At 53.0% G+C, this 24,725-nt stretch overlaps 4 protein-coding genes across 4 annotated transcripts; 1 reads left to right on the top strand and 3 right to left on the bottom strand.

Annotated features, from left to right (window-relative positions):
• Positions 1–2,627: 2,627 nt before the first annotated feature.
• DACRYDRAFT_34877 (uncharacterized protein) lies at positions 2,628–2,876 on the top strand (the record flags this gene model as incomplete). Its single annotated transcript, XM_040774388.1, has 1 exon — positions 2,628–2,876. A coding segment is annotated over one exon (249 nt), but the record flags the coding sequence as incomplete, so codon positions are not given.
• A 5,440-nt stretch (positions 2,877–8,316) lies between these two features.
• DACRYDRAFT_106986 (uncharacterized protein) lies at positions 8,317–9,135 on the bottom strand (the record flags this gene model as incomplete). The annotated part of the gene is made up of 1 exon (XM_040768364.1): positions 8,317–9,135. The coding sequence occupies one exon, from the start codon at positions 9,133–9,135 to the stop codon at positions 8,317–8,319; it is 819 nt and encodes a 272-aa protein (XP_040629797.1).
• A 4,389-nt stretch (positions 9,136–13,524) lies between these two features.
• DACRYDRAFT_15483 (uncharacterized protein) lies at positions 13,525–17,092 on the bottom strand (the record flags this gene model as incomplete). The annotated part of the gene is made up of 10 exons (XM_040771109.1): positions 13,525–13,560; positions 13,653–13,839; positions 13,894–14,059; positions 14,316–14,484; positions 14,562–14,688; positions 14,967–15,157; positions 15,203–15,292; positions 15,652–15,687; positions 15,738–16,037; positions 16,130–17,092. The coding sequence occupies 10 exons, from the start codon at positions 17,090–17,092 to the stop codon at positions 13,525–13,527; spliced, it is 2,265 nt and encodes a 754-aa protein (XP_040629796.1).
• A 3,427-nt stretch (positions 17,093–20,519) lies between these two features.
• On the bottom strand, positions 20,520–23,970 carry DACRYDRAFT_115868 (uncharacterized protein). The gene is made up of 2 exons (XM_040770088.1): positions 23,617–23,970; positions 20,520–23,494 (listed from the first exon to the last, which is right to left on the bottom strand). Exon 2 carries the CDS (start codon positions 23,485–23,487, stop codon positions 21,010–21,012), a length of 2,478 nt encoding a protein of 825 aa, XP_040629795.1. The 5' UTR covers positions 23,488–23,494; positions 23,617–23,970; the 3' UTR covers positions 20,520–21,009.
• Between the last annotated feature and the right edge of the window lie 755 nt (positions 23,971–24,725).

Here is a 24,725-nt window from a genome sequence, read left to right as displayed (position 1 = left end):
GGCTATGACCTCACACTGGCCCTGGGTATGCTGACCCTTCCATCCTCTCCCAGAATTACGGCGAGGCGCTGCGAACGATCGCCCAAATTGGACGGGATATCGAATATCTGCTCTGGCTGGCGCGATGCTTATCTTGGGCGGGCGATATGGACGGCTCATTACGGAACGTCTCTCGAACGTGACAACGAGGAAGAGGGCCGTTCGTGACGTAGAGAGCTCGGCCAGTGTTCGTTGGCTCTCACCTCATTGTACAATCTCATCCTTACTTCTGATCCACTCAAGCTGTAAACGTAGAATCTCATAATTAAGATGATGCTGTTTGCAATCTCACGGAGCGCGTTCTATTCACACAAACTGTCCAAAATATGTACCAAGGTAAAGGGGGTCGAGGACAAGCCAGTTTCGAACGGAAGACAGTGGAGAGTGCACACATCCCGAGCGACATGCACACATCCCGAGCGATGATGCTGGCCAATGTTTCGCACCACGTTCACGGGGAGAGATATGGCTCTGTCAGCAAGGCTGAACGAGCACCTGACGGCAAGAAGGCCATTTCAGTCCGTGATCTCATAATCATGACGGGTCCAGCACAAACGAAGACGAACAAGAGACGGCGCCGGGCGATGACGTAGCCCACTCAGTGCACAGGGGGGAAAATTAGCCAACGGCACCGTGGTTGGGGTGACACCCACTTCAGGCGCCGGGGACAGAGTCCAATGACAACGAGCCCAATGACAGCGCAAAGCCCACTTGCGATACCCGAAGGTATGGTCACAGAACAAGTAGAGTCAAAAGAAGATCCCAGAAAAGCACGAACAACAAGCGGCACCGCGGCTGGGATGAGGCCCACTTGCGGTGCCTGGGACAGAGTCCAATGACAACGCGGTTGGGACTAAGCCCACTTGCGATGCCCGAAGGTAGAGAGACATTAAAAATCAAACAATACCTAGGATAAGCCACTAAGTATCTGGCGTGGAGAGAAATGCACAGGACCCGACCGGGGATTGCCTCCAAACGAGGAAGGCGAGCAAAAGACAAGGACCGCGTCCTGTCAGCGCCTCTCTGTACTCGCCTCCAAGTGACCGGAATCAATTGGGGCGGAGGCAGGAACAACGTGACCTGACGGGTGTGGGCCCGCGCGCACATGCACCGGAAGTAAAACCCGAGAGAGATCAGACCATGGGCACCAGATCTGAACGGACGAGTGTCCTGCCGCCATCCGTTGTGCAAAATCCAGCTCAAGACTTGATTGCGTCTCACCGAATGTGGCCATGTAGGGTAGCCCTACAGCGTGAGTAGCGACGTGCTGACGATAGCGGATAAGGCGCGGCTTAGGAGCATTGGACTCGCCGTCTTGGATCCTAGACTACGCTCGGCGGAAGGGGTGAGCTACGACAGCACTCGGCGGTGCCGTCCGTGCTCATACTTGGATACGCTCTGACACCGAGAAATAAATGTGATGCTCGTGCCTCCACATGACGCACTTTGCCCGGCTTGTGCTTAACGCGCAGCTATATATCCTTTCCGCTCCAGCTGCATCGAACAGTTCTTTGGCTTTGCAGTTACATCTGCCACACGAAACGATCCCTTGCGCATGGCCCTCCGCGATACAGACGATACAGAGGATACGGGTCAGGATCTACTGAGACTCGAGCTGTGGAGATGTCAGATGGAAAGTACGCGAGTAACGTGCATCTTCACCGCCTTTGTTCACTTATGCCTTGCCACATAGACCAGGCCGTTGCTGATGGGACAGGGAATGCGGGAGGGACATATGGAGAAGCGTACGATGGCTACTTTGGCACTAGCGAAAAGGCTTATGACCACCTAACAACGGGAATGGGTGTAGAATGGGCCGCTGACGGGGCAAGCCACGCCGAGTATCTTCCAACGTGGGTGCCGGCGGCCTCAATGGCCCCGCCTGATCCTGCGTTGAACTTGCCCGGGTTGCGGATCCCAGAAACGATGGGGGTTGCCGGTGTGGAAGCCCACGTTCAGTTCGAGCACGCACCCTGTAGCTCCGAGCGGACTGCAGCCGGCGGCATGACGATGACGATATCGGACACCTGCTGGCTTGACTTGGGCAGGTGCGCAGGTGGAGAAGACAACAGGCACGTGACAATTGTGCCGGGGATGAATGGCGGATGGATGGATCCGACCGGTACAACTTGGCCTGCCGCGGTGGGGCACGCCTTCGGCTCAGACCTGTTCAAGGTAAGGGAAACAAGGTTGGCGCGACCGACTGGGACACGAGCTGACGCGCGATTTCCAGCGACCGGACAAGGATATTGCTGGGAGCGGTGAACATATATCAGACACAGGGAACCCATGCGTGGCGTGGGAATGGCGACCGATCGAGGACTGGACGTGGCCTTCGCTCCCACCAACGCCCTGGATGAGGGGCGACGGTCGCGCGTGGGACGAGTGCAGCCAGGCGCTGTCGGGTGCGGCGTCATGTGCAGAGGCTCTCACCAGGCGAGCCGGAAAAATAGACTCATGGGTGAATGCGGACCCGAGCAGACGGATGATGGAGGAGGAAGGGACTTGTTCGGATGCGCTGCCAGTCATCCATAAGCGTGATCGGAGAACGGCAGCGGAGAACGGCAGCGCAGCGTCAACCGGACTATGTTCCACGACCGCCGAATCCTTTCATATGCTTTCGACAGGAGTTCTCGCGTCGGTGCCGACAAGGCGTGATACCCGGCGTGATACCCGGCGTCACGGTGCGCGAGCAGCGAGTCGTCAGCATGCTCGCGGGAAAGGCGTGGACGGCATTGCCTCCGGACGAAAAAGCCAAATACGTGCAGGAGGCGGCCTTGCGAAAGTGGGAGCATACGAGGCGTCACAAGGGATACAATTTCCGTCCCCAATCAAAGATGGCTCGCTGACAGCAGCTTTACTCTAATGACAAACAAGATAGACCCATCTATCTAGTTAAATCCTGAGCAGTGCGTATCCCATCGGCTTTTCTTAGAACATTATGCACAATAGAGTGCAGCAGTCTCTACATTAGACGAGTCCATGTAGAACGAGAACAGTGAACCCAATGACCTCATCGTCTTTGCGACCACTGTATGAGGTAGTACAATAATCATCTAACTGAACGATAATACAACGCGCGGGTCCGACGAACCCTTCGCCCATGGGCAATATTCTGTGGTGTCATCCAGTTCCAGACCTCTCGGAGCTTCCAGATTTTGGCTATAACCGTCTCCACCCTTCTTCAGTCGATGTTTGCTTGCTCCTTGCAAAACACCTGAAATACATCACGCAAGCCAGCATCCTAAGATAATCATGAGCAATAGTCTAGGCAAGAAGGAGTACAAGCGACCTCAAACCACGGAGCTGCCTTGGGATGAAGACGGCCAAGTTCTTTCAGCACATACTTCACATTGGTAAACTGGTTCGGAGACATTCGGCATTTCCATCCTTTTTTGCGCAGAGCACCATGTGGCTCAGTAACAAGAAGCTTTTGAATAAAAAACCGAATCTTCAAAATATTTCCGTGACACTCTTCCGATGGGGCAGCCCAGAACGCCGTCCTTGCTTTCGCGGCTAGATCTGGGGTTCTTTGACGAACAACTCCCGCTTTGAGAAATGAGCTTATGCGTTACTTGTCAATTATGAGCAGTCTTGGAAACGATCACAAACGGACATGCCAGGCCAACCATCCCATCGAACACATGCCAACTCATGTTGATGGCCAACTGACTGGATTAGAGTGAGTCGAAAATGATGGATCACCCGTGAGTAGTAGTTACCTGAGCAGAGTACCACGCTCCTCTGTACCTTGCGATAACTTGCGTGTCTCCGCAACTTGGTGCCTGGTCATCTTTGGATAGAATGTCCTTCTCCGATAGGTGGTTCAAAGCCATGCACTCCTCTGAAAATGGAGGTCTTCTCTGTGAGTGGTTTCTGTCCACTATATATGTAGAGAATTTGGATGGGTTGAGTGGGGCCAAAGGCACAGCATCTACGGAGTTTATCTGTGTCAGGGTCCCAAAGTGAAGTCGGACTGCAATGCCTTGTTGCCACCGCCAGTAGTCAATTCACACCACTATCTTGTGAGTCACTGTGCGACAGAGGGTAGAACGTCGCATGTCAACGGTCACAACAGTCAATAAGCTGTCACCATGGCAACGCCTAAGTTGGGGTACAAGGGAAGGTTTCAGAAGTACCCATTATTCAAGATCTCAATGTGTCATGTCCAACACGAGACACACGTATTGTTGTTCCAGGGGCCTATAACTCTTGGGGGCTGCTCACACCATGGCCGGTGGGGACGCGATCATTGTCACATCGTACATACTTTCCCGAGAAGCTGGAAGGCTGCCAAGCTTTGATAAGAGCTAATGGCAATGTCAGAGGCTATGTACTAAAAACACCTTCCGCGTGGAAACACGTGGGCGAGATCTTTTATAAAGCACGTAGGATTGCCGAGCTAATCTATCTCCCTTGTTCGTGCCGTACAAGGTGGCATTGGGAGACTAGTCACAGGGGCTCGTGATGAAACACTCTCCAGGGTTTCATTGATAGTGTCTGTTCTCAAACGCATAAAGCAACAGCGCCTGCTGCTTCTACGCTCGCATATCATTCCTTCACCCATATTGAGCTCCAGACAACTATTCGATGTGCTCTCACATTCCGCAAGCTGAGATCGCTTCTGTCTTGGACTCCCAGGAAGGTCCGCTTGACGACAGTTTGCTTCGGATTGACGAAGATTCACGGGCCTCGTCCACGCAGTGGACCGCAGAGTGCGCATTGTGCGTCCAGATGTCGTGGCGTCCTTGCTCAAATGCCTCTCACAGGGGTTAGCCGTTTATTTACCCTCCTTCTCCACCTTTGCAGAAATATTTGGTCGTGAGTCTCGGAAGATCGTTTCCGTATATGGGTCCAATATGACCATCGTTCGCGCCAGAACGTCGAGGGAAGCTCTCCTTCGCAGGACTACTCGGACTACTGGCCTGCAGGTGCACCAACCGCTACATTGGTATATTCTGGCAAGGATGAAGACAAGTTTTCGAGCACGCATTGTGTGTCACAGCTCTCCTTTTCCGACACACACTTGCCAGCCGCTTGGAATTTACCGGCAATGTCAAATGACGACGACTTCCTTTCAGCAAGTACGCTAAACTGTACGGCTTTGCAAAGCACACATTGCACATCTGCGCTAGAGGAGATAGGCTGTGTGGATGCTAAGGACCTTGTGACTAAGCCCCCAAAGAAGACTCGGCGTGAGCGCTTAGGCAGGACGCGTGAGAAGCTCTACACGTGCGATGTAAGTTACTGCATCCTTCATCGCAGCCTTCAATGACCAGTATCTAGGTTCCGGGATGTGCCAAGACTTATACCACTAAATCCGGTCTTGCAAAACACACGACGACCGTGCACAAAATTTTAAGTAAAGCCGCACGCTGAAATGAGGTTAGCTCACATACAGCATGTCACGCCAACATTGTCTCTGATCACAAGGAGTTGGGCGAAGAACGCTCATATGCGTTGATCTTACGAGCTTTCCTTCTTTCCTTTGTTTACTGCCGGTAGAGCTTATCATCTCCCGTTGAATACTGTTACTCTCTTGGACATATGTCATTTTTGACCAAAAAGCCATTTGTTGCACCTTTCTTGCCACTCCAGGAGAAAATTGACAAGTTCACAGCCCTTGTCACTGCCACGGTATAGTCATCGTGAATGTTTTACCCTCAACAAACGAGGGGGTGTCGTAGGAATGTTATGGAGACATATGCTTTAAGAACAATTGAAAGCTTGATCTAACAATTACTCTGCTTTGATAGCGTTCTAGTCTCATTGCGCGACAAGAAACTGCTCTCCAACAATCTATAATTCGCTTCGGCACTTTGAATTCCAATGACATCTGACATTCTGCGTTGCACTTATCCCACAAGCACAGATACTTGGTGTCCAATTCACCGTGTTAGTCTGAATCGAGACTTGTCACCACATAAAATCAGCGAAATGAGCTCGACTCTTGGTTCACCACCTTTGCATCGTTGCACAACTTGAACTACGCAACTTGAAGCCATTGCTCCTCTGCATTAGGACTTTTGCTGACATTACATATGTTGCCTCTACCACGAAGATCTGCGCCGAGCGTGTGCCTTGGTGATGCACCATTGTTTGCTATACTTTTTGCAGAGAAATTCCGTGATGGTCTCACTGGTGATCAAGAGACTAACGAGTGAGGAACCGTCAGGATACCCTTTATGCTAAGCTAGAGCGACTGAATGTATGCAAGTCCCAAAGAAGCTTCTGAATTGGCATAACCGATGACTCCTATCCTAACTCACTACGGACGATCTCGTGAGCTGCATACGTAAGAATCTCCTGGCAACCGGCGAGTTCGAAGTACGGCTATATTCCGTATTCGACAATAGGTGCATTATGAGCAGCACAATTCATACATATGCGTAAATAGACCATCGTGCATGCTCCGTCACCTACGCCGTTTTGGTACGTGTGGCACTCCTGACTTCCGTAGCAACTAAATTTTCAGGATAAAGGCGACGTGTTTCATAAGGTCACCAATGTCACCCATGTTCCCGTGTAGTATTGCAACGTTCAGGGGCTGGACAGTTGTCACGCCCTGTTGCTGCATCTGGCCCTCGCAGGCGATGGATACGAGCTGAACACCTGGAACGGTAATAGCATCATTATTATTTGGGTCTCGACAACAACCAAGAGCATCGAGCTCTCAGCAACTCATCCGAGCGCACAGGCATTTGCACCCATCCAAACATATCACCGCCTTTGTACAAACGATCCTGTCAAAAACCAAACCAAGCCCAGAGATAACGGCCTTAGCATTATACTATGTGTACAAGCTCAAACGTGAAGCGTGCGCCGACGGTTGCCTTCAAAGCATACGGATGTTGGCCGTAGTTGCCTTGATGTTGGCCAACAAGTAAGCCCTCATCCTCCCTGCCTTATCAGCAACGTTCGCTAAGGGCCACAGATGCTGTAATGACAATGCACACCAAAACCGGACGTGGTCTTACCTGTCCGGTCTACCCCTAGACACTATCAACCGGGCAGAGAGGGAATCCTTGAATGGAGTTCGTCATAATCTTTCCATCAACCGACCGACGTATGATGAATGGCTGAAGACGTTGAACAGTTTGACGTTGTCGAGGAACCGGGAGGTTAGGTTGTGCACACTCATCGCCCGTCGGTCACTTTCATCAGAGGTATCTTCGCCACCCTCACCGTCCCTCATACCACATATCCTGGTCCGGACGCCATACAGCCATGTCAAAGGGCACAAGTCACGTGTTGCCGTCATCAACAAACGCTATGATTCAAAATACCTGGAAAACAAGGCAAGCCTCGCCTTCGGCGGTAGTGCGGTCGTGATTTGGAAGCTTAGTCATTGACGGAGTTTGCGAGTGTGTGACATGTGCCCAGGGCAGACAGACAGTGTATCTATGAAGAGAGGAACGTAGTGTTACATCGCTGGGCGGAACGATGCTGCCACGCCGTTACACGTGGCTTTGCCCATCCGGGTCCGCAGCGCACGGCCCCGGTGAGCGTGCAGTCCACTCGATGGTCGAACGCAAATAGAGATACAATGAAAAGCAAGCATGGAAGCCTTGTGCAATATCCGGGACCGGGTCCCATGACATCTCGGCTGGGATAACACGCCTTGAAAAACAGAAAGTAAAAAGGAAAAGCCACGAGCGGCATGAAGAAAAGAAAAGAAGCAGCAGCGCGGCTGGGTAGGACCCACTTGCGGTGCTTGGGACAGAGTCCAATGGCAACGCGGTTGGGAAGGACCCACTTGCGAGGCCCGAATAGAAAGAGAAACGAGAACGGAAACCAAAGTGAGAGCAGAAAGAGAAATGAGAACGCAGACCAAAGCGAGGAAAGAAGCAGCACCGCGGCTGGGTAGGACCCACTTGCTGGACAGAGTCCAATGGCAACGCGGTTGGGGAGGACCCACTTGCGAGGCCCGAAAAGCAAGAGGCACTATCTAATGCTGGCAGCCTCATCTCCAAGTCTCTGGCCTGCAGACAGTGACGCGCACTGGCACCCGCACACGGGGGGCGCGACTCGAAACGACGAACGCGAGCAGAGAAGGGGACCATACGACCAGCAGCTATTTGTACTCAGCGCCATTGCGAAAGGGATCAATTGAGGCCATTCAAGGGCACCATGCCGAAACATGACGTTCCGGATCAGACGAAGCCGCCCGGAAGTAATTTGGAGAGAACGAGCACGTCCACTACCGGCGAGAAGGAGGCAAAAGGCAACGGTGTGCTATTCTACTGTCGAATCTCGTGATACCGCATAATGTACAAACTATCTGACGTAGCTCTGACGCCCATAGACCCTGAGCTGCTCTTCTCTTGTCCGTGCACTATCCAGCTCATCTCCATCCAAGCAGGTCGCTTCGTCTCCGTTGCTGCTCGACCCACACACTGGACCGCCCGGCTGATGGTCCGGAAGACCAATGTTGGAGCCGGCGGAGTCATCTCCGCATTGCTGAGGCCCTGGTGAGCGAGCCGGCGGAGCATCGAGAGAAGCAGACCTGTCCGTTCCAAGCCTGGTGAGGGGACAACTCTCGGAGTCGGTGGCACCGTTGTCTGCTGCCTCAAAGGGGGGCGGATGAGGGCTGTTTAGGCTGGCCTGTCCGTGGTCGCTCAGCTGGAAGGCTGCGTCCTTCCAGGCCCATTCGGCACCAGTCAACGGCACGGATTCGGGTCCCGTGAGGCCGTCCGGGGCAACTTGATCCTTGTCTCCTTGGCCCCAGACATCGTCTCCAAATAAGGAGACCACGTCCGGCAGTTCCAGCCACTGACGCTCACCGCCTTCCGTCCGCGGCGTGGAGCTGCTGCCGTCGTCCGGAGTGAATCCTCGGGTCGTCTCCAACTCGGGAAGCCCATTGGTAGGGTCCGTCGGGGAGGCATAACTCGGGAAGAAAGGGTCGAAAAGATAACTCGAGTTGCCGCCGGGCCGGTGGATCCACAGCAGATACGGTACTGGCCACCGGTACCTAACCCTAACGCTGACCTGCGGCACGGAAGGAATGGACTCCCCATCTTTCTTCCTTACGGACTTTACGCAGTGACCCGTCAGCCTCGCTGGCCTGCGAATGCCCTGTCCGGGGAAAGATCGCATCAGAAGCTCGCATCAGAAGCTGTCACGGCATGCAGTGCGGCAGCCGCCCATCAGAACGCCGTGTTCGTGATCTGGAAACGCCGCGCGCTCCAGCCCTCCGCGCTTCCCGCAGCGCCCCAGTCCGTCTTCTTCCCGTTAGTGGTGCATGCTGTCGAGGCGGAACCTTATGTATCCCCGGTAGCAGCCAATCATGAACATTGTGAACAAAATTTGAATGACTCTAAAACGTTCGACAGCTATCCCGCCTTTGGTTATCTGCTTGAATTATATTTGGGTGTGCCGCAGATTTTGATCCCGTCAATCTGGGGTGGGGGTTCTAGGCCAGGAGGACGTGTGCTCAGATCACACAGAATTTCTAAAAGTCTGTTTTCGCCCTTGTGATGGGATGTGACGAAGCCTTCTCGTGGGTGGAATGTCATGTATACCGACACCTTGTCCTCACAATCGTCATTTTGGCATTGAAAGCGATGCTGCGCCTCTTGCCCCTTGACCTGGCTCGCTGTCTTCCCCTTCCGCTTCATGTTCACGCCACAACGCGGGCAGCGCATATCTTCCGTCCTCCCGGTTAAGTTGCGGTTAGGAGCACCGTCCGTGAAGCGCAACGCGCCTTGTGGACAAATCGCCACGACATCGTAACCGCATTCGGCGAAGTCCGACGAGAATAATGCTTGTATGACCGCTTCCCGCCACGCGTGGTTCTGGAACAGTGCCTTGTCTAGAAAGGGTATGACAATTTTTTCTGTAGCCTCTCGGGGATTAAAGAGAGGTGCGATGAATGCAATAGTGACATGGAAGAAGTGCCTATGTATCAACCTGGTCGTTATATGCTCGCGCAGCTTCCAATAAGGAGGACCGACCTTATTTCATACAGACTTTCTGGTGCACGCCTGACAAGTCCTTCGCAACAAAGGAACAGGCCAACCGCTTTACCAAAGATCTGAAGAGGATTCCAATCGTCGAAGATCGCGTTCAGTAGCTGTAGAAAACGATGAGACCAAGAAAGATATTGTGGTGAACCGCGGCACACCAACCGTCTTTGGACCTCCCCACAAAACATCAGGAAGGCCCAGAAGCAATTCGCCCGTCCGCGGTTCTGCATGTGTATCCACAAGGACTACTAGTCTAGCCGATGGACCATGGCTACAGGATTTCAGCATTAGTCACAATAACAGCGGAAGTGCGCGCACAGAAGCCGAAACGACAATAATTCTCTCAGTAAGGCCTCCCGGAGATCCAGCAGCGCGTCACAAGGCTTAGAGCTTGACTGAAATCTTGGTCCACTATCAGATAAGATTCCTTCGAACACCTGGAAGCGAGTCTTCTAGCTCAAAACTGAGCGTGTGAAAATGCATACGAAATATAACTTAACCAACCTCTTTGGGGTGAGCGAAATAGTCTTCGAGCAAATTGGCTACTTGTCTTGCAGAATAGTTCAAGCGAGAGTAGCTGTCCCCAGGGTCTTTCCAGCGCAAGGCAAAGAGGAAGACGGGATCAGAGCAGGAGTGTAGGTCGCCCCACTTGCCGCCTCCTTGCCGAACATTATACTGGTGTCATGTAAGTGGGGATTCATGTCACTACCTTGAAACCTGACGCACCTGGATTTTGAAGTGTCGAGCCCGCGCACACCGTATGCAGAGAAGGGGACTCAGTGCGCGTGCTTGTCCGATATCGAGATCCGCACAACCCCTCTTTAGGTCAGTATTGATGCAGAACAAGCCGCTACAATCGGCGCAAGAAACAAGCGCTGACTGTTTCCGTAGCTGGTGGCAAACTCCACATCTCTGCATGGAATCTTCTTGTAAGTCATTTGTCGACGAATAGTCAATATCACTTACTAATGACCCTGTCGTGCTTTGTGCTGTAATCTCGGGGCGGTCAAGTTGCGTGTGCCAGTATTGGATCCAGAGACGAAGCGCACAGCGCCTTCATTTCCATTCAGCATGAGTGTTGAGAAGGTAGGGAAGTAATCTTACATAAGGTCATGTTCGGGAACCCTTCGTGAATTCTTCCATACGTTCAGGCTGCTTCCAGACCGATTGACACCAGAGCGCAGGTTCGTTGATACATTTTTGGGGGCCCGTCCTATGGCGTACCAACGTTCCTTTCATGGCACTTAATTCCAATTCACGGTAAGTGAGCTCAGTGCTCACCCCAGAGTTGCTCTCGACGGCATGCCTGAGGATAGTTTGCCCTTCCACGAGAAGCGGGCGAGGCGTTTGTGACTCTTTCCAGGCATTCCGCAGTGACCCCGCACTGATATCATGCTCTCTACTTGACACACAAGTTTCAATAATAGCAGCGTGGGTGACAACATCTCTCACGCTTCCTTGTATGAACATTCTTCAAGCATGTCCTCGCCCACGTGAAGGAGATAGAGCACTGTGCGGACTCCCTAGAGGAGCTGTGAATGACCGGAGAAGCTCATAGGGGAGGATTGACCCACCTTTTTCTTGGAACCTCCATTTTCAAAGAGTGTGCAGTCCCTTTGTGAGACTCCAAGAAGAGTATGCATGAGTCTTGCTCAGCGTACTGTTGACTTTCCCGGGAAGGCGAGAATGATGGTACGCCGTCCGTCTCCAACCTGTATTTATGCTACTGGGCTGCTTTATCAATCCCATGTTTATCTGAACCCTTGCATATCTTCCGTAGAGGCTGCCGCATCCGAAGGAAGCAGGTCTCGTTGCTGTTAATCACGGAAGTTTGACGCCCGCCGAAGTTTGGGTTTTCAACTGCTGAATACACTCAATTCATTTCACGTCCGAACTGCCCGTCGACACAAAGCCATGAACGTATTTGTGGCCCTACGAATACTCCGTCTTTCAAGCTGCCATCGCGGTGTGGAGCTAAAAAGATACACGTCCTTTTGAAGGCATAGACGGGCTTAACCGAGAACATTTCAAGATACGAGGCGAGGGGAAAGGGATAATCCTTGCCCAGCCCAGACCGATGTGATCAGCTCCGTGTTTCCACATCATTGAACGCAATCTGCATAGAAATTACGTGTAGAGACAAGCATCTGCCATACCGGAAAGGAATTACACTTTCGTGATACGTAAACAGTGGTTGTGGGTATATGGTGCACGCGATTCCTTAACCTTATTGCACTCACCGCTCAACCGACCAGTCAAAAGCCTACGCTACCGCCCACGACGACCGATGGAATGTGGCGTGGGCAGAATCCATGATAATCCTTGACGAGCGAGAAGACGGACTGGGGCGCTGCGGAGCGGAGGGCTGGAGCGCGCGGCGTTTCCAGATCACGAACACGGCGTTCTGATGGGAGGCTGCCGCACTGCATGCCGTGACAGCTTCTGATGCGAGCTTCTGATGCGATCTTTCCCCGGACAGGGCATTCGCAGGCCAGCGAGGCTGACGGGTCACTGCGTAAAGTCCGTAAGGAAGAAAGATGGGGAGTCCATTCCTTCCGTGCCGCAGGTCAGGGCCTGCCGGACGCATCTGGTCCTTGGTTTGTCTGAGACAAGACCGTCGGCGTTTGGATCCGTGATTTCCGATGTGCACCCACGTGGGGTTCGCCACTCGTTGCGTTGCTTTCCGCGAACAGTGACGCTCCTGTGGGAGTGCCCAATAGGGTGAGATAACGCATCAGACGTTCTGTGGCGACGGGGCGCCGGGTCATGGGAGCGTTCTCCTGGGCGGCGTGAAAGGCGCATTCTGAGGGAGAGAGTACGCTTTCGAGGGCGATTAAGGCATCGTCGGATGATGTAATAAACGGGACCTACTTCTTCATTCAAGGATCCAAACGGCATGATCTATTGAATATGAGCAAGCGCACACTCTTATCGTTGAGATGAAAGCATCTACAATGATTCAATGATTATCCAGTCCACCAAGCTTAGCGAAGGGGCCTATGCCAAGACCCAAAGAAGAGCCGGTCGGCTCAAGTTGTGTCTCATACTGTGTTTTTCCATAGACGGTCGAGAGCGTTAGGTTTCGTCGAGTGGCAGCATGGGTTATTAAGCGGCGCTTAGCATAGGGTCACCAGGAACGAGAACTGATACGGCCACAGCGAGGTTGAGGCTATCCTGGTGAGACCATGAAGTGCAACTATGGTTCCACACTATCTCTTGGGGAACTATAACACATGGGGGTGGTAGTGCAAGCTTGATCGAGAGTGTAGTGTTGACTGCATGAGGGCCGTAGTGAATGTTGTGTTCGAACCGCAGTCGTTGGGTGGCATAGCGCTGCACGAGCAACTTTCCAGCGCGAGACCGGAAACGTCCCCGAGGCATGACGGCTCTTTATCTTGCCTGTTTGGAGTTGCACAATAGGGGTGAGAACGCGTCCCGTGCGAGCCGCCTTGCACTTTTTTTGAGTTTTATGACAGCAACGCGTGACTTGGGATCTTTGTGACGATACACGGGGCCGCCATCAGCCACCGTCGGGATGTATCGCTGAAGCGGTGTCCTGACCGGGAGAGGTCGTTTGATAATGGGTGACAACGACGGGGCCACATCCGCTGGAGAAAAACTCAGGCCATGCAGCATACTCATACCAACCTCTCGGCTCCTCGCCAGACTCAAGCTAATCAACGTTTTCACCCATGCATCGTAGGTCGGTCGGTTGACAGAGATATTGTAGCCAATCCCGTTCAGAAATTCTCTCTCAGCACGGTTGATGTCCTCCAGCGACATTCCCGAACATTCAGACCAGGCTCGGTTTGTGTAGGTGTTATCATCCCAACATCTGACACGCATCTCTTAGTATGGGTTATCTAAGCCAAGTGAGGTGAGCACTCACTTGTTCGCCAACATCAAGGCAATTAGGGCCAACATGGCAGTATCCTGGGGAGAACTGTCGGCGATAGGCTCATGTTTAAGCTTGTACACATAGTATAACGCTAGGGCGGTCATCGCTCGCATAGGCTTGGTTTTTGATATGATCTTCCGCATAAACGTCCAGACATCTTGAGAAGGGTGCAAGTGAATGGGTACTGGATTCTCTTGAGAGCTCGATGCGACCTGTCGTCGCTGTGGATGACTTTGAAAGCCACCGATTGAAGGGGTGTGCCATATGTAGCATAACATGTTACAAACGTTGCGGGAAAGGGTAAAATTGTGCTTGGGAGAATTCTTGGGAAATGGCCTAGTCCAGAACGTGAGCGTATACGGGACGGAGAGCAATGGTAGCGGTGAGTGTAATGAGAGACAGGGTGTGCCTACCTTCTCCTGCCGAGCCAAGGGAGTGCTCATGATTTTCGCGACTGACTTCTTCGGTACCAGGAGGGAAAGCTCGTGTACGGGAGCAGGACGGCCGGATGGGAAGCGAGAGGGGCTGGGATCTCAGGGCTTGATAAAGTATGGGCTCCAAACCCAGACAGAGTGTGGCAAACTGCGACTTTGTTCACAGTACCAGTCAGTCGCCACTCGGGAATACCACGAGCGAGTCATTTGCCTATTACGCTTTACCTCCCTCTCGCTACCCCGTGAAGAGTCTGACACAGAGCGTAGACGCCGCACAACATCCTGCGGATAGCCGCTTGTTGTTAGTATTGCTAGGTCTCCGCCATTCCTCCCGCCGCGTTCCTTAAACCATCTGTAGGTACCTTAGCAGTCGTCTTTCAGCGCATTGCCTGTGCTAAGATTGTACTACTATGGCCTAAAGAGGTTCATTCATAGTTATCAAAATGTATGGTCAGTGGTGGCTCTACTCTCAATGCGCATGTCCACGAATCCTTGCAGGCAAGCCACGTCTGGAGGTAAGACGGGCTGTAGAAGTTCTCAGGCAGTCCACTGATGAGCCTGGGTGAGCTTATGAAGCCTTCATTTCTGATCCGCGGTCGTCGACCGTCCCTCCGATGGGCCTTGGCGTACAGGTATTTCACGACCCTCTCATCAAGATAGAAACGGAGCCTATCGCATGCTTCAGAGTATTCGGGTCGTTTTTTTGCTCTAAGGCAACCGGATTCGCTTTCTTTATCGGAGGACATTCCTTGTATCCCCATTGTGTCCAAGAGAGTCAAGACCGCGTGTTCTTTTGCAACCCTTCGGCGCCTTCTAAAGAGCTGTGTGGAGTGTTAGTGACGGGTTGAAATATTAGTGGATCGCACCTGTCGTTTTCTCTCATAAGCGCTCTTGGCTGCCCTCACTTCCCCAATTGGTCTACCTTCCCGAGCAGTCTTCCAAGCGTGTCGTTGACCCTTATAAAACAATGTGAAAGATGACTTAAACACTTCGTAGGAGGGAAGAGGAAGAGACGGAAAGTTTGTGATTTCCCTAGGTTCCTGGCCGTTTAGTTTGACTTGAATGGCTTTCCAAACCAAAACCATCATGCGAGTATTCCATCTGTCATGAAGACCATCTTGCCATCTCATGCCAAAAGGACGGGAGGGATTAGAAAATAGGCTATCGGGTAGTTCACCTGGCTGTTCTATGCAATGTGCCCATTCAAGAGGGTCAAGCCTGTTTCCTTTGACGTGCACAGCAAAGAGAAAGCGCATCAGCATCTGCTTGCTTGTGTTAATAGTCGTCCATGTCTGTTTTGCGGTTGATGACCCACCTCCCATTCTGGGATCTCCCTGCCTTTCCGCGGTCCCTGGCTAATATCAACGAGCCGGCAGGGGGGAGGACCTGAAATTAACATACTGTGCTTCCCCGTGCTGGAACAAGGTCGGAATTGGTTGTTGAACTCCGTTTCTGCTGGGCTATCACACTGAACACCGCGGGACCATTGTTACTGACGGTTTGATTTTCCAGGCTGATGGACTTCCTGCTGTCACCCGTCTCGGCATTGGCGAGATTGGAGGCAGCGACTGACACCAATTCGGGGATGCTAAGACACACTGCTTGATGTTCATCATCTCTGGAATCTGTTATTGGCGTATCGTCCCTGTCAGGGCAGCTCATTGGTCTCCGTAGCCGGATGAGGGGACCTAAATCTTCGCTCTGGGTTTGGCAATCAGGCGTCGTGAGAGCATCCAATAATACGTGCACTTTCTTACCTCGCTTTCCGAGGGGTTTTGCAGTGCTACACTCACTGTTTGTTCCGGTGCTAACGCGCCCCCTTGTGTTGATAGGGATGAACGCTGGGTATAGAAGACGTGCTCCTTGAATCTCCGCCTCCTCGTTGTCCAGGTATGTTTTGGCCGTGAGAGCTGTTGGTGAGTGCGGGACCTTGTGAACATCAAGGGGGGAATCGCGGTGAGTTCGCTACCAGTTGGCTGTTGACGTGGTTCCCTCTGGCTCATCTTCCCTAAGCCTGCACTGAGTTCCGCTGCCTTGGAATCATTGTTTAATTCTGTTTGCGCTCTGTCGCCAGCGTCTAGCGCTTGCATCACGCCAACAGTAGACAAATTTTCTCCTTTATTGGCCGTTGACAATAAGACGGGTAGTGGGTTTATGGACGGCGCACATACTGTGCTTTCGATTAAGGCACGCCGTAGCTCTTCGTTGTCTTCTTGGACACGTTTCAACACCTCCCGGAGCTCGTTGTTTTCTCCCATGAGGATCATCCGCTCTGTGTTGAATTTGGCTACGGCATCCTCAAGGTCTGCCGCGCTCCTGGTGTCCCGCTCGTTGATCTCCGCCTGTAACCGGCGCGCGTCGCGCGTGAGCAACCTTATCGCTTCTTCATATTGGCTGGCTTCTCGTTGTGATTTAGCCGTCAGCCTTCTCATTGTCCGGCTTCCGCTCAACTCTCGTGCTTCACTTTTCTTTACCCGCTCTTCAAGCTGTTTTTGGCCAGCGCAGAGACTGCTTTTCTTGTTCAACAGTCTCTCCACCTCCTGTTGTGCCAATACCTTTGCAAATTCGACGTCTCTCAAAGAATTTTGCAATTCCTGGCAAAAGAGAAGAGTTTCATCTAGCTCTGCCGAAGCTTTCTTCAGTTCTTTCTCTTTCTCCATCAGTGCATCGGTAACTTGATCCCAGGACTCTTGTAGCCTTTCAAGAGAGGCCGTAAGCTCTTCAATCTGCTCATGATTACGAGGTAGTGGCGGCATCTCGGGATACAAGTGACGAAAAGGACTCCCGGCTTAGGTTGGTTCTGGTATCTGGGCGATGGTGAACCTCTTAAGAGAGGCTCTGCATTCGTCTTCCTACGGTACTTTCAGTGTTGGATCTCACGGGTACTTGATGTGCGCATTCAAGTGTGGTGTGTGTGCGCCGGGACAGGGTGCGTCCCAAATTGAGTACCAGACGGATGGGCTTATAAAGATGACCAGCAGGACGGCACCGGTCTACGACAAAAGGAAGGACCGTTTCCTCGGCCACCGGTACTTCGCGTTGCGGTCGGTGTTTGTAATCCTCCCAAGAAGAGAATAGGGACTGGCGTCAGGTACATCATAGTCCGCCAACGGCCCCCAACTGTATCATATGCCCACAGTCAGCAGAAGAATGTTGATGCAGCGTTGATGCTACTGAGATGAGCAACACCAGTCTGCATCACCAGCGGGCACCAACGCTTTAAGCGCGGAATATTTCACATTTTGTGGTGCAAAGGCCAATCAGAGCCAGTTTGACATAGGAGGACGAGCGATCAGGGCCGTAGTTGACGCTGGCTGGTTCTTGGAAAGTAACAATAATCGGGGAAGCTTTCCTACTGGCCCTACATTACTCCGTTTACAACGGAGCATCTACTCGAATAGGCATCTATTTCAGCCGTTATCTACGAATAATAGCGCACAACAATCCCGCCAACTCAGTGACCAGATTTGAGAGTCTGTAACTCGGCTTTGTACTCGTCGACTGCCGCATCGTAACCACAATCCCCTTTGGCGACTGTCCCAAGTCCGAAGAGAAAAAGCACGTGACATGTGATGAGATCACGGCGAAAAGCAATATAGCGTTCAGCTAGCTCTTTCCCGTCACCATGGCCCATAACTTCATCACTATCCCTCTTCCCGTCGTCCCCACCAGGCCGTCGTCTGTACTTCTGCAGGATGGCTCTCACAGTGACAAGTGTGTCATCCATTCTGACTTGTTTTCGGGACGCGTAACGATTATACTGAGCATTCTTGAGTAAGGAGGACCATAGAATGCTCCACACGAATACTTACCCGGAGCAAGTGAGTGGAATCTTCCACCAAGTATTCGGGGACCAGCCACCGTTGGAGAGTGAGTGGGCAGAGTACAATTGGCCAACGGGAGTTGCTCGCTAGACGCGCCAGATAAGAGAGCCTTATAACGTAAAGTTTTCTGCGATCGTTTGATCTCCCCTGCCCAGTCTATCGGGGATGACACGCCTCCGACAACATCAATGGTAACAACGAACATATGATCACCACGGACACTCTTCACGTTTCGTTACCAGGAAACGGTCGTTCAATCTGCCTTGCCCCCCTGATTTGCCTTCTCGGGATTGCTTAGTGTTGGCATGGAAGCTTGTGGCAGCACCAAAAGCCTGGACTTTCTTCCCGCCCCGCACCCAAACACACTCCCTATTCCAGCACAAATCCCAGGCCTACAGGCCCTTTTCATGCCTCTACCTCCACGCATGGCCCTGCTCCAAAAGTCAAGTGGACAAAGGAGCTGTGGGCCTCCTCCCTATTTTACCTCTGGCCGTAGTTCGGAAATCCACGCCGGTCTTCTTTGTAGAGAGCACCAGGAAGGAGATCATTGCATCTTGTCTTCGTTGCAGAGGTGACTTCAGGGAAGAACATAGCCAGATAAGGCCAATGCGGAAGAGTTGGTTTGGAGATTTGCAATAATGGGGAAGACAACCCGTTGTTTCCCCCGTACGGCCATAATGCTGACAAGGATCAGAGGGATAAGAGATAAAGGCGGCTTAGACCCTAGTCTTACGTGCATGTGCTCTGTGAGATCGGGCTTATCACATCTGATCTTCGTCCGCTTGATGATGGGCTTAGTTCAGGAACGCGTTTGCTGTCAAACATAAACGATAATCTAAAGAAGCGATGACATTACAAGGAAAGGAATAAGCTCCACGTGAAGTGAGGCGGAGGATACGGATGGCGCTTGACAACAGACACGCGTTTTTTGCTATTCACACTCTTGAAGCGAAATACGATTGGCTGCCATGCCCTCAATTCCAGCAAAGCCACCGTTTGTCAGGATGACATCTTGTTCAATGGTCTGTGCTGTGCCGCGTGCCTTGTAAGACCAGACTTTCCGGCATACGTCGTGGAACAACCCGGAAACTAGATCAGGGGTCAGTCAGTAGTTCAACGAAAAAAGAGCCATGCTAGCCTGGCACTTGTAGGGCTTTACACCCCAATTTTTGGAAGGCGTGCGAATGGTTTTGTTGGGGGCTGTACTGATGAGATCCGTGGGATCCGCACACCGTGTCTCTTCCGACACAGACAGGCTATCCAGGCTCCCAGAAAGCATACGGCTCGGCGCACTCTGTCTAAAAATATGACTATTGTCATACGTTACTTCCGGGACCTGTGGGGCCCAGACCAAACTTATTGGGCAGTACGGGAGTTGTATTCCCTGGTCTGTCGTCAACAAGCTCGCATGGTCGACCGAGAAAACAGAGGCGGGTGGTTCTTCTGAAAGAGAAGACTGCGCGTGATGCGCCTAGCCACGAGTGCAACATAGCAGAGCAGCCGGGAGCATGCTTGGCAGGTAAGGTGGCAAAAAAGCCATGCAGCGCGCGTATAGGTATGCCGTATTTGTCTTTCCTTTTTTTTTTTTTTTTTCCATTTGACTGACTCCTTTCTTTAGCGCGCAACAAAAACGTGGCCACCCAAAAGGTCAAACTCTGATTGTGTACTCATCCTTATCGTCCTTGTACCGGTCACAAGACCTTATCCATCACCTTCCCCTTCCCAGGGCTCAACCCCACACTTTAGGCAAAAGGGCAGCAGTCTGAACCGACAATAGCCAGGTCATCCACCTCACGCGAGTCGTAGTCACGTAAACGACTCACAATGCTTTTGTGAAGAGAAACACTCGCATTACAACTCCTGTTTCCAACAACTCCGCGGCCTGTGAACTGGAGTCCGGAGCTACACGTGCGTGAGCTTGTTCCAGCGCCGAGCTTATGTGGGGTGCATGCCTCCGTCGGCAGGAGAGATGGCTGCCGGGTTGACTTCAAGAGTCTTAGATGCAGGGCTCACCGGCACGGATGCACATTCACCGGACATGAATGTATGTTGGAACCCTGCAGGGTTTCCTCTCTTGGGCTCGGCGGGGGCCGCCATAGACGTCAGCCCTTTCAGCTCAGCCATATGATCGGGCGAGGCGACCCTTTCACAATAACCAGTCAGGTATGACTGATCCAAGACAAGAATACGAAAGGTTGCATCACAATGAGAGCATTGTGAACGCAGATGCGGTGCGGGCGGTAAGGCGGGAAGCGGGATGACAGAAGAATAGGAGTCTATTATTGCACAGCCAACTACAGGCCACCCAGGCATCCATGACGACACAGGAAAACGCAAGCAAAGCGCAACAGGCATAGAGGGGGAACTGAATAGAATGAAGAGGAGAGTTGTATGTGCGCGTCGATTTTGAACTTGGGTGGTAAGAAGTCCGGCTTTTTTGTTGTAGGAGGGCATACGATGGTATTGAGGACACAGAAAGGACGACGCATTCGGATTGGATGAGTATGAGAAGAGATAAGCAGACAAGAAACAGTGGGACCAGGCGCAGGATATCGTTGTATAATGTGGAGGCGAAAGACTTGCGGGGACAAGGAAGGGAGGTTGAGCCCCCGAGATCGGGATAGGCATGAGCGGCGTGAGAGAGAAACGCTGGGCCTTCACAGGGGAAAGAAAATAGAACTATGTACAGGCAGCCTGCGTGTTCGTGCGTGTGTGGTCGAAGCGAGGCTTCGTGAGATCGTAGATCGTGTCGTCGTCGCTGAGAAGAGCCCGAGTCGGCTCGATTTGATTCGGTACGTAGACCGAGGTTACATGTCAATATGGAAGAGTGAGATCCAATCGTGAGATGATCAGCCTTGAACCTGGCCCAAGCCCCGGCCAGCAGAGCTATTTCTGCTCCCTGCCGTCATTGGCGGGGTGCCCATATCGTTTGGTCCTCGAAAAAAGCAGTATTTTTGGAGGAATTCTTCGTACGAGCGCTCACTCCGGTCTAACCGGGGTGGGGGGCTCTGAAGGGGAGAAGATGGCATAGACTGCGTGGGACTGCCTTCGGAGGAGGAAGGTGGAGTCATCGGCTCCATGGTGAACAGCTTTCGCCGCTGCTGCGGTTGCTCACCCGTGGGAGCGGCACCGTTCACCGTAGTGCTGATCACGGGCGTAGCAGGGGTGGTCGTCGTCGTGCCGTCTGAAAGGGATAAATGTGGCGATCCAGGGCGAGGGGAAGCAGTCCGTGGGGAACCATCTGAGCCGGAGCCACTGCCCGCAAGCCTGGCTCGACGCTGTGCCAGCTTGGAAAGGTCCTCGCTTGACGAGCCTGGCGAGTTTGTTCCTCCTACCAGACGACGTGTCCCTGCACCAGGAAACGGCACAGGGATGTGCATCGGGCTAGCGGGGCGGGCTGGGACCAGCGAGGGGAGGCCGTTAGGAACGGTGCGTGGGGAAGCGGGTCTGGGCGTTGCGCTCCGGTCGACGCTGAGCGCTGGAGAACCAATCCGATTTATCGGGTTGGGAATGGAATTCAATGTTGCCAGTGTGAACACGGGCGCAATAGGAGCGCCATTCTCTTTTTCCCTCTCCCGTTCTGCCTTCTCGGCCTCGAACTCTGCACCCAGGCTGCTAGTGGGATGCAGAACCTCTTTCCTTGCTCCCGAAAACTTCTCCATCGCCGCTGCATTCGCCAGCTTCGACTCCAGCAAGGGCGGCGTATCACTGCCGTTCACGAGCTGCGCCTGTGCTTTCTTATCAGCCTCTTCCTCCCTCTCCTTGTCCTTGGCAAGGAATAACGAGGCTTTCGGTGTCAAATTTGTATGTTCCGACTTGGGTGATGTCGGTGGTGCATAGTTGAGCAACTTGAGGTTGAGCTGGTTGAAGGAATGGGAGCGTCGAGGAGGCTCAGAGACCGGGATGAACGTCGCCTGCGAGGCAGTAGACGAGCGAGCGACGGCCTGTGGTGTCGGGATAGGACCAGGTGCAGAAGAGAGCGCCGCTGTGCCCGAAGGAGCTGACGAAGGAGTATTTGGTGCCGATGGTGGGGCACGTACGAACCTCACCCGGTAATTTGCCCCGTCGTTGTTGTCCCACCATTCCTGGCCTTCGCTCCCATATCTGACGACGACAAACAATGTCCGGTCCTCGATCTTGCGCTCATAGTCTTCCAACCTGATCTGGAAACCGAATCGATCCCAGCCTTTGTTGTCCAGAGATGCGAAAGGCGAGTGGGAGGAGAAGGGTGGAGGGAGAGAGGGCAGGTGGTTGACGTACGTCGCCGAGACTTCAGAAACAGTCTGCCAGTCGTCGAGCGTGAAGCGCACAGCGATTTGCTTGTTGAAATTGATGTTGCGCACGATGACGGTCCCGCGCATGACAAGGGGATTTGACTGAGGAAGCAGTAACGACTCCAGCATGACCGGATATCGCGACATCTCGTCCTGCAAACGCAAGCTGGACGCATTAGGAACAGGTGATGTCCGTTCCGGGTCGAGGAGGACCTTGTCTCTTGGCGGTGGCGTCTCTAACCGGGGGAAGGTGAATGAAGCTGGCTTGGCGTCGTTCTCCGTCTCTGTCTCCGTGTCCTCCGGGGTTCCGTGGCTCACGGCGATGGGACGCTGTTCTCGCAGGAAGAGAACGACATGCTCCAGACCTTCCTTCTCGCCCGCGAAGTGTACGTTCTTTGGTACGTAGTTTGGAGTGGCAGGGGCGGAGATGGCGCGAGTGTGGCTGGGTAGGGAAGCGAGGTGTGGGGTGGAATAGGAGCGGGACTTGAGCGACGGCTTGAGTGGCCTGCCATTTTTTAGCGTGATGGGGGACGATTGGGGGGTAAATTTGGGTGAGGGTGGCTCTGGAGCAGACTGAGGGGAGGACGGTTCCGGGGTTGGCTCCACGGGGATTGGTGTAGGTGTGCGCTCTGGTAGGGACAAGATGGGCAAATGGGCGACGAGGGGTGGGGCAGGCTTTGGCGGGGCAGTCGTGGGGTCGGGAGATAAGGGGCCTATAGATGGGAAAGGTACGGTGGACGAGTCCACTAAGCTCTCTGCCACCTCGTTGGAGACTGTCTCCTCCGGTCCAGGAACGAGTCCGAGCGCATTATCTGGAGATGGGGAGTCTGCGCGGAGTGCTGCCCCCGGTATTGGAATTGGACTGGAAGTCCTGCGCGTTCGGACGCTGCTTCGCCTTGGGAGAGGAGGGAGAGGAGAGAAGGCGCCCTGAGTGCGTTCTTCTGTGAAGAACTGAGATGATCGCGAGCGTCTGTGATTTCGCGCGTATTGCCCAGGTGCTGGGGGTGGTGGTGGGCCTAGTGTAATGGTGGACGATGCCTCTGCGAGAGACATGATGGGACTGAATATAGGTGTAAGCACTAGGGTCATCGAGGAACAAGCAAAAGGGGGGAGGGTGAGACGATAAGGCTCGTTGAGAGAGGTAGAAGTGTTTGTTAAATGAGAAGCGAAATATGTGCAAACCTGTCCGGTCCCCGATAGCGTATGATTTATACAATGTAATGCTGTACCTTCCACGGACGAGTTGCTGATGAAGAACTTTGACAAGGGGGTGAATTGGAGAAGGGGGAGATGTTGCAGGATGAGGTGTGCGGAGCGGAAAGGGCGGAAGACGCGGAAGAGCAGTGAGCGCTCTCTTGTATCTCTGAGTTTGATAGTATGAACCCTTGTTGCTGATTTGATGTTACACCTGACTCGTGATCGTGTATTGCTGTGTAGAATGGTAACCCTCCAAAGATATGTGTAAGAGAAGAGGAGGGGGATATTGAGGGGGAGGAGGAGGAGGAGGAGGAGGAGGAGGAGAAGGGGGAGATGATGATGGGCTGAACACAAGGGGGAGAGAATGGTTTGATAAGCCGTCAGAGGTGATTATGGATTGGGGAATGCGCCACTCTAACCCAGACAATCTCTCGACGGAATCATCACTGCTCTCCTTCCCTTCTTTCTCCCATTTCTCTCCCTCTCTCTTCCCCCTTCTCTATCCTTGTCCACATTCCCCCAGGTCTCGCATAATATTACCCATACACCCCCACTCCAAGCCACACACCCCATCCCACAAAAATCTGCATCTTCTCCCCGTTCTCCATTTCAGTCCCCAGTCTAACAAATTTCAATCTCTCTTTTTTCACCCAAAATAACACCTCACCCCACACCGTCCAATCCCGGCACCGTTTCCCTTCCCGTGTCTTGTGTCCCACCCGATTATCCATCCTTCCCAAGCCCATTCTTCCCCCCTTCCCAAGTGTCTGGACTCGGCGGGCGATGACGCCCATCCCCACCCATTTGGAGTACCGGCGGCAACCGTCTCCGCTCACTCGGCCTATTTCAAGCCGCACACGGCCGCCCCCGGCAACTTCGAGCACGGCGGCTGTCGTCCCGGCCACTTTGACCCAAAACATCCCACATATCGGCGCCCCCACACCCTTTCCAGCCCATATGCAACTTTGCTCGGCCAATGCGCTTGGCTTTTGGCTGTGCCTCCGTTTTGCTTCCACCTCCGGAAGCAACATCCCTGCACAGCCCTCAATCGTTCTAGACCCCACCCGGGCGCTTCTCTCCCACGCTGTACAACG

This window comes from Dacryopinax primogenitus (genome assembly GCF_000292625.1).
Source record: "Dacryopinax primogenitus strain DJM-731 SS1 chromosome Unknown DACRYscaffold_7, whole genome shotgun sequence".
Classification (NCBI taxonomy): domain Eukaryota; kingdom Fungi; phylum Basidiomycota; class Dacrymycetes; order Dacrymycetales; family Dacrymycetaceae; genus Dacryopinax; species Dacryopinax primogenitus.
This window is presented reverse-complemented; position numbering and strand designations above follow the sequence as displayed.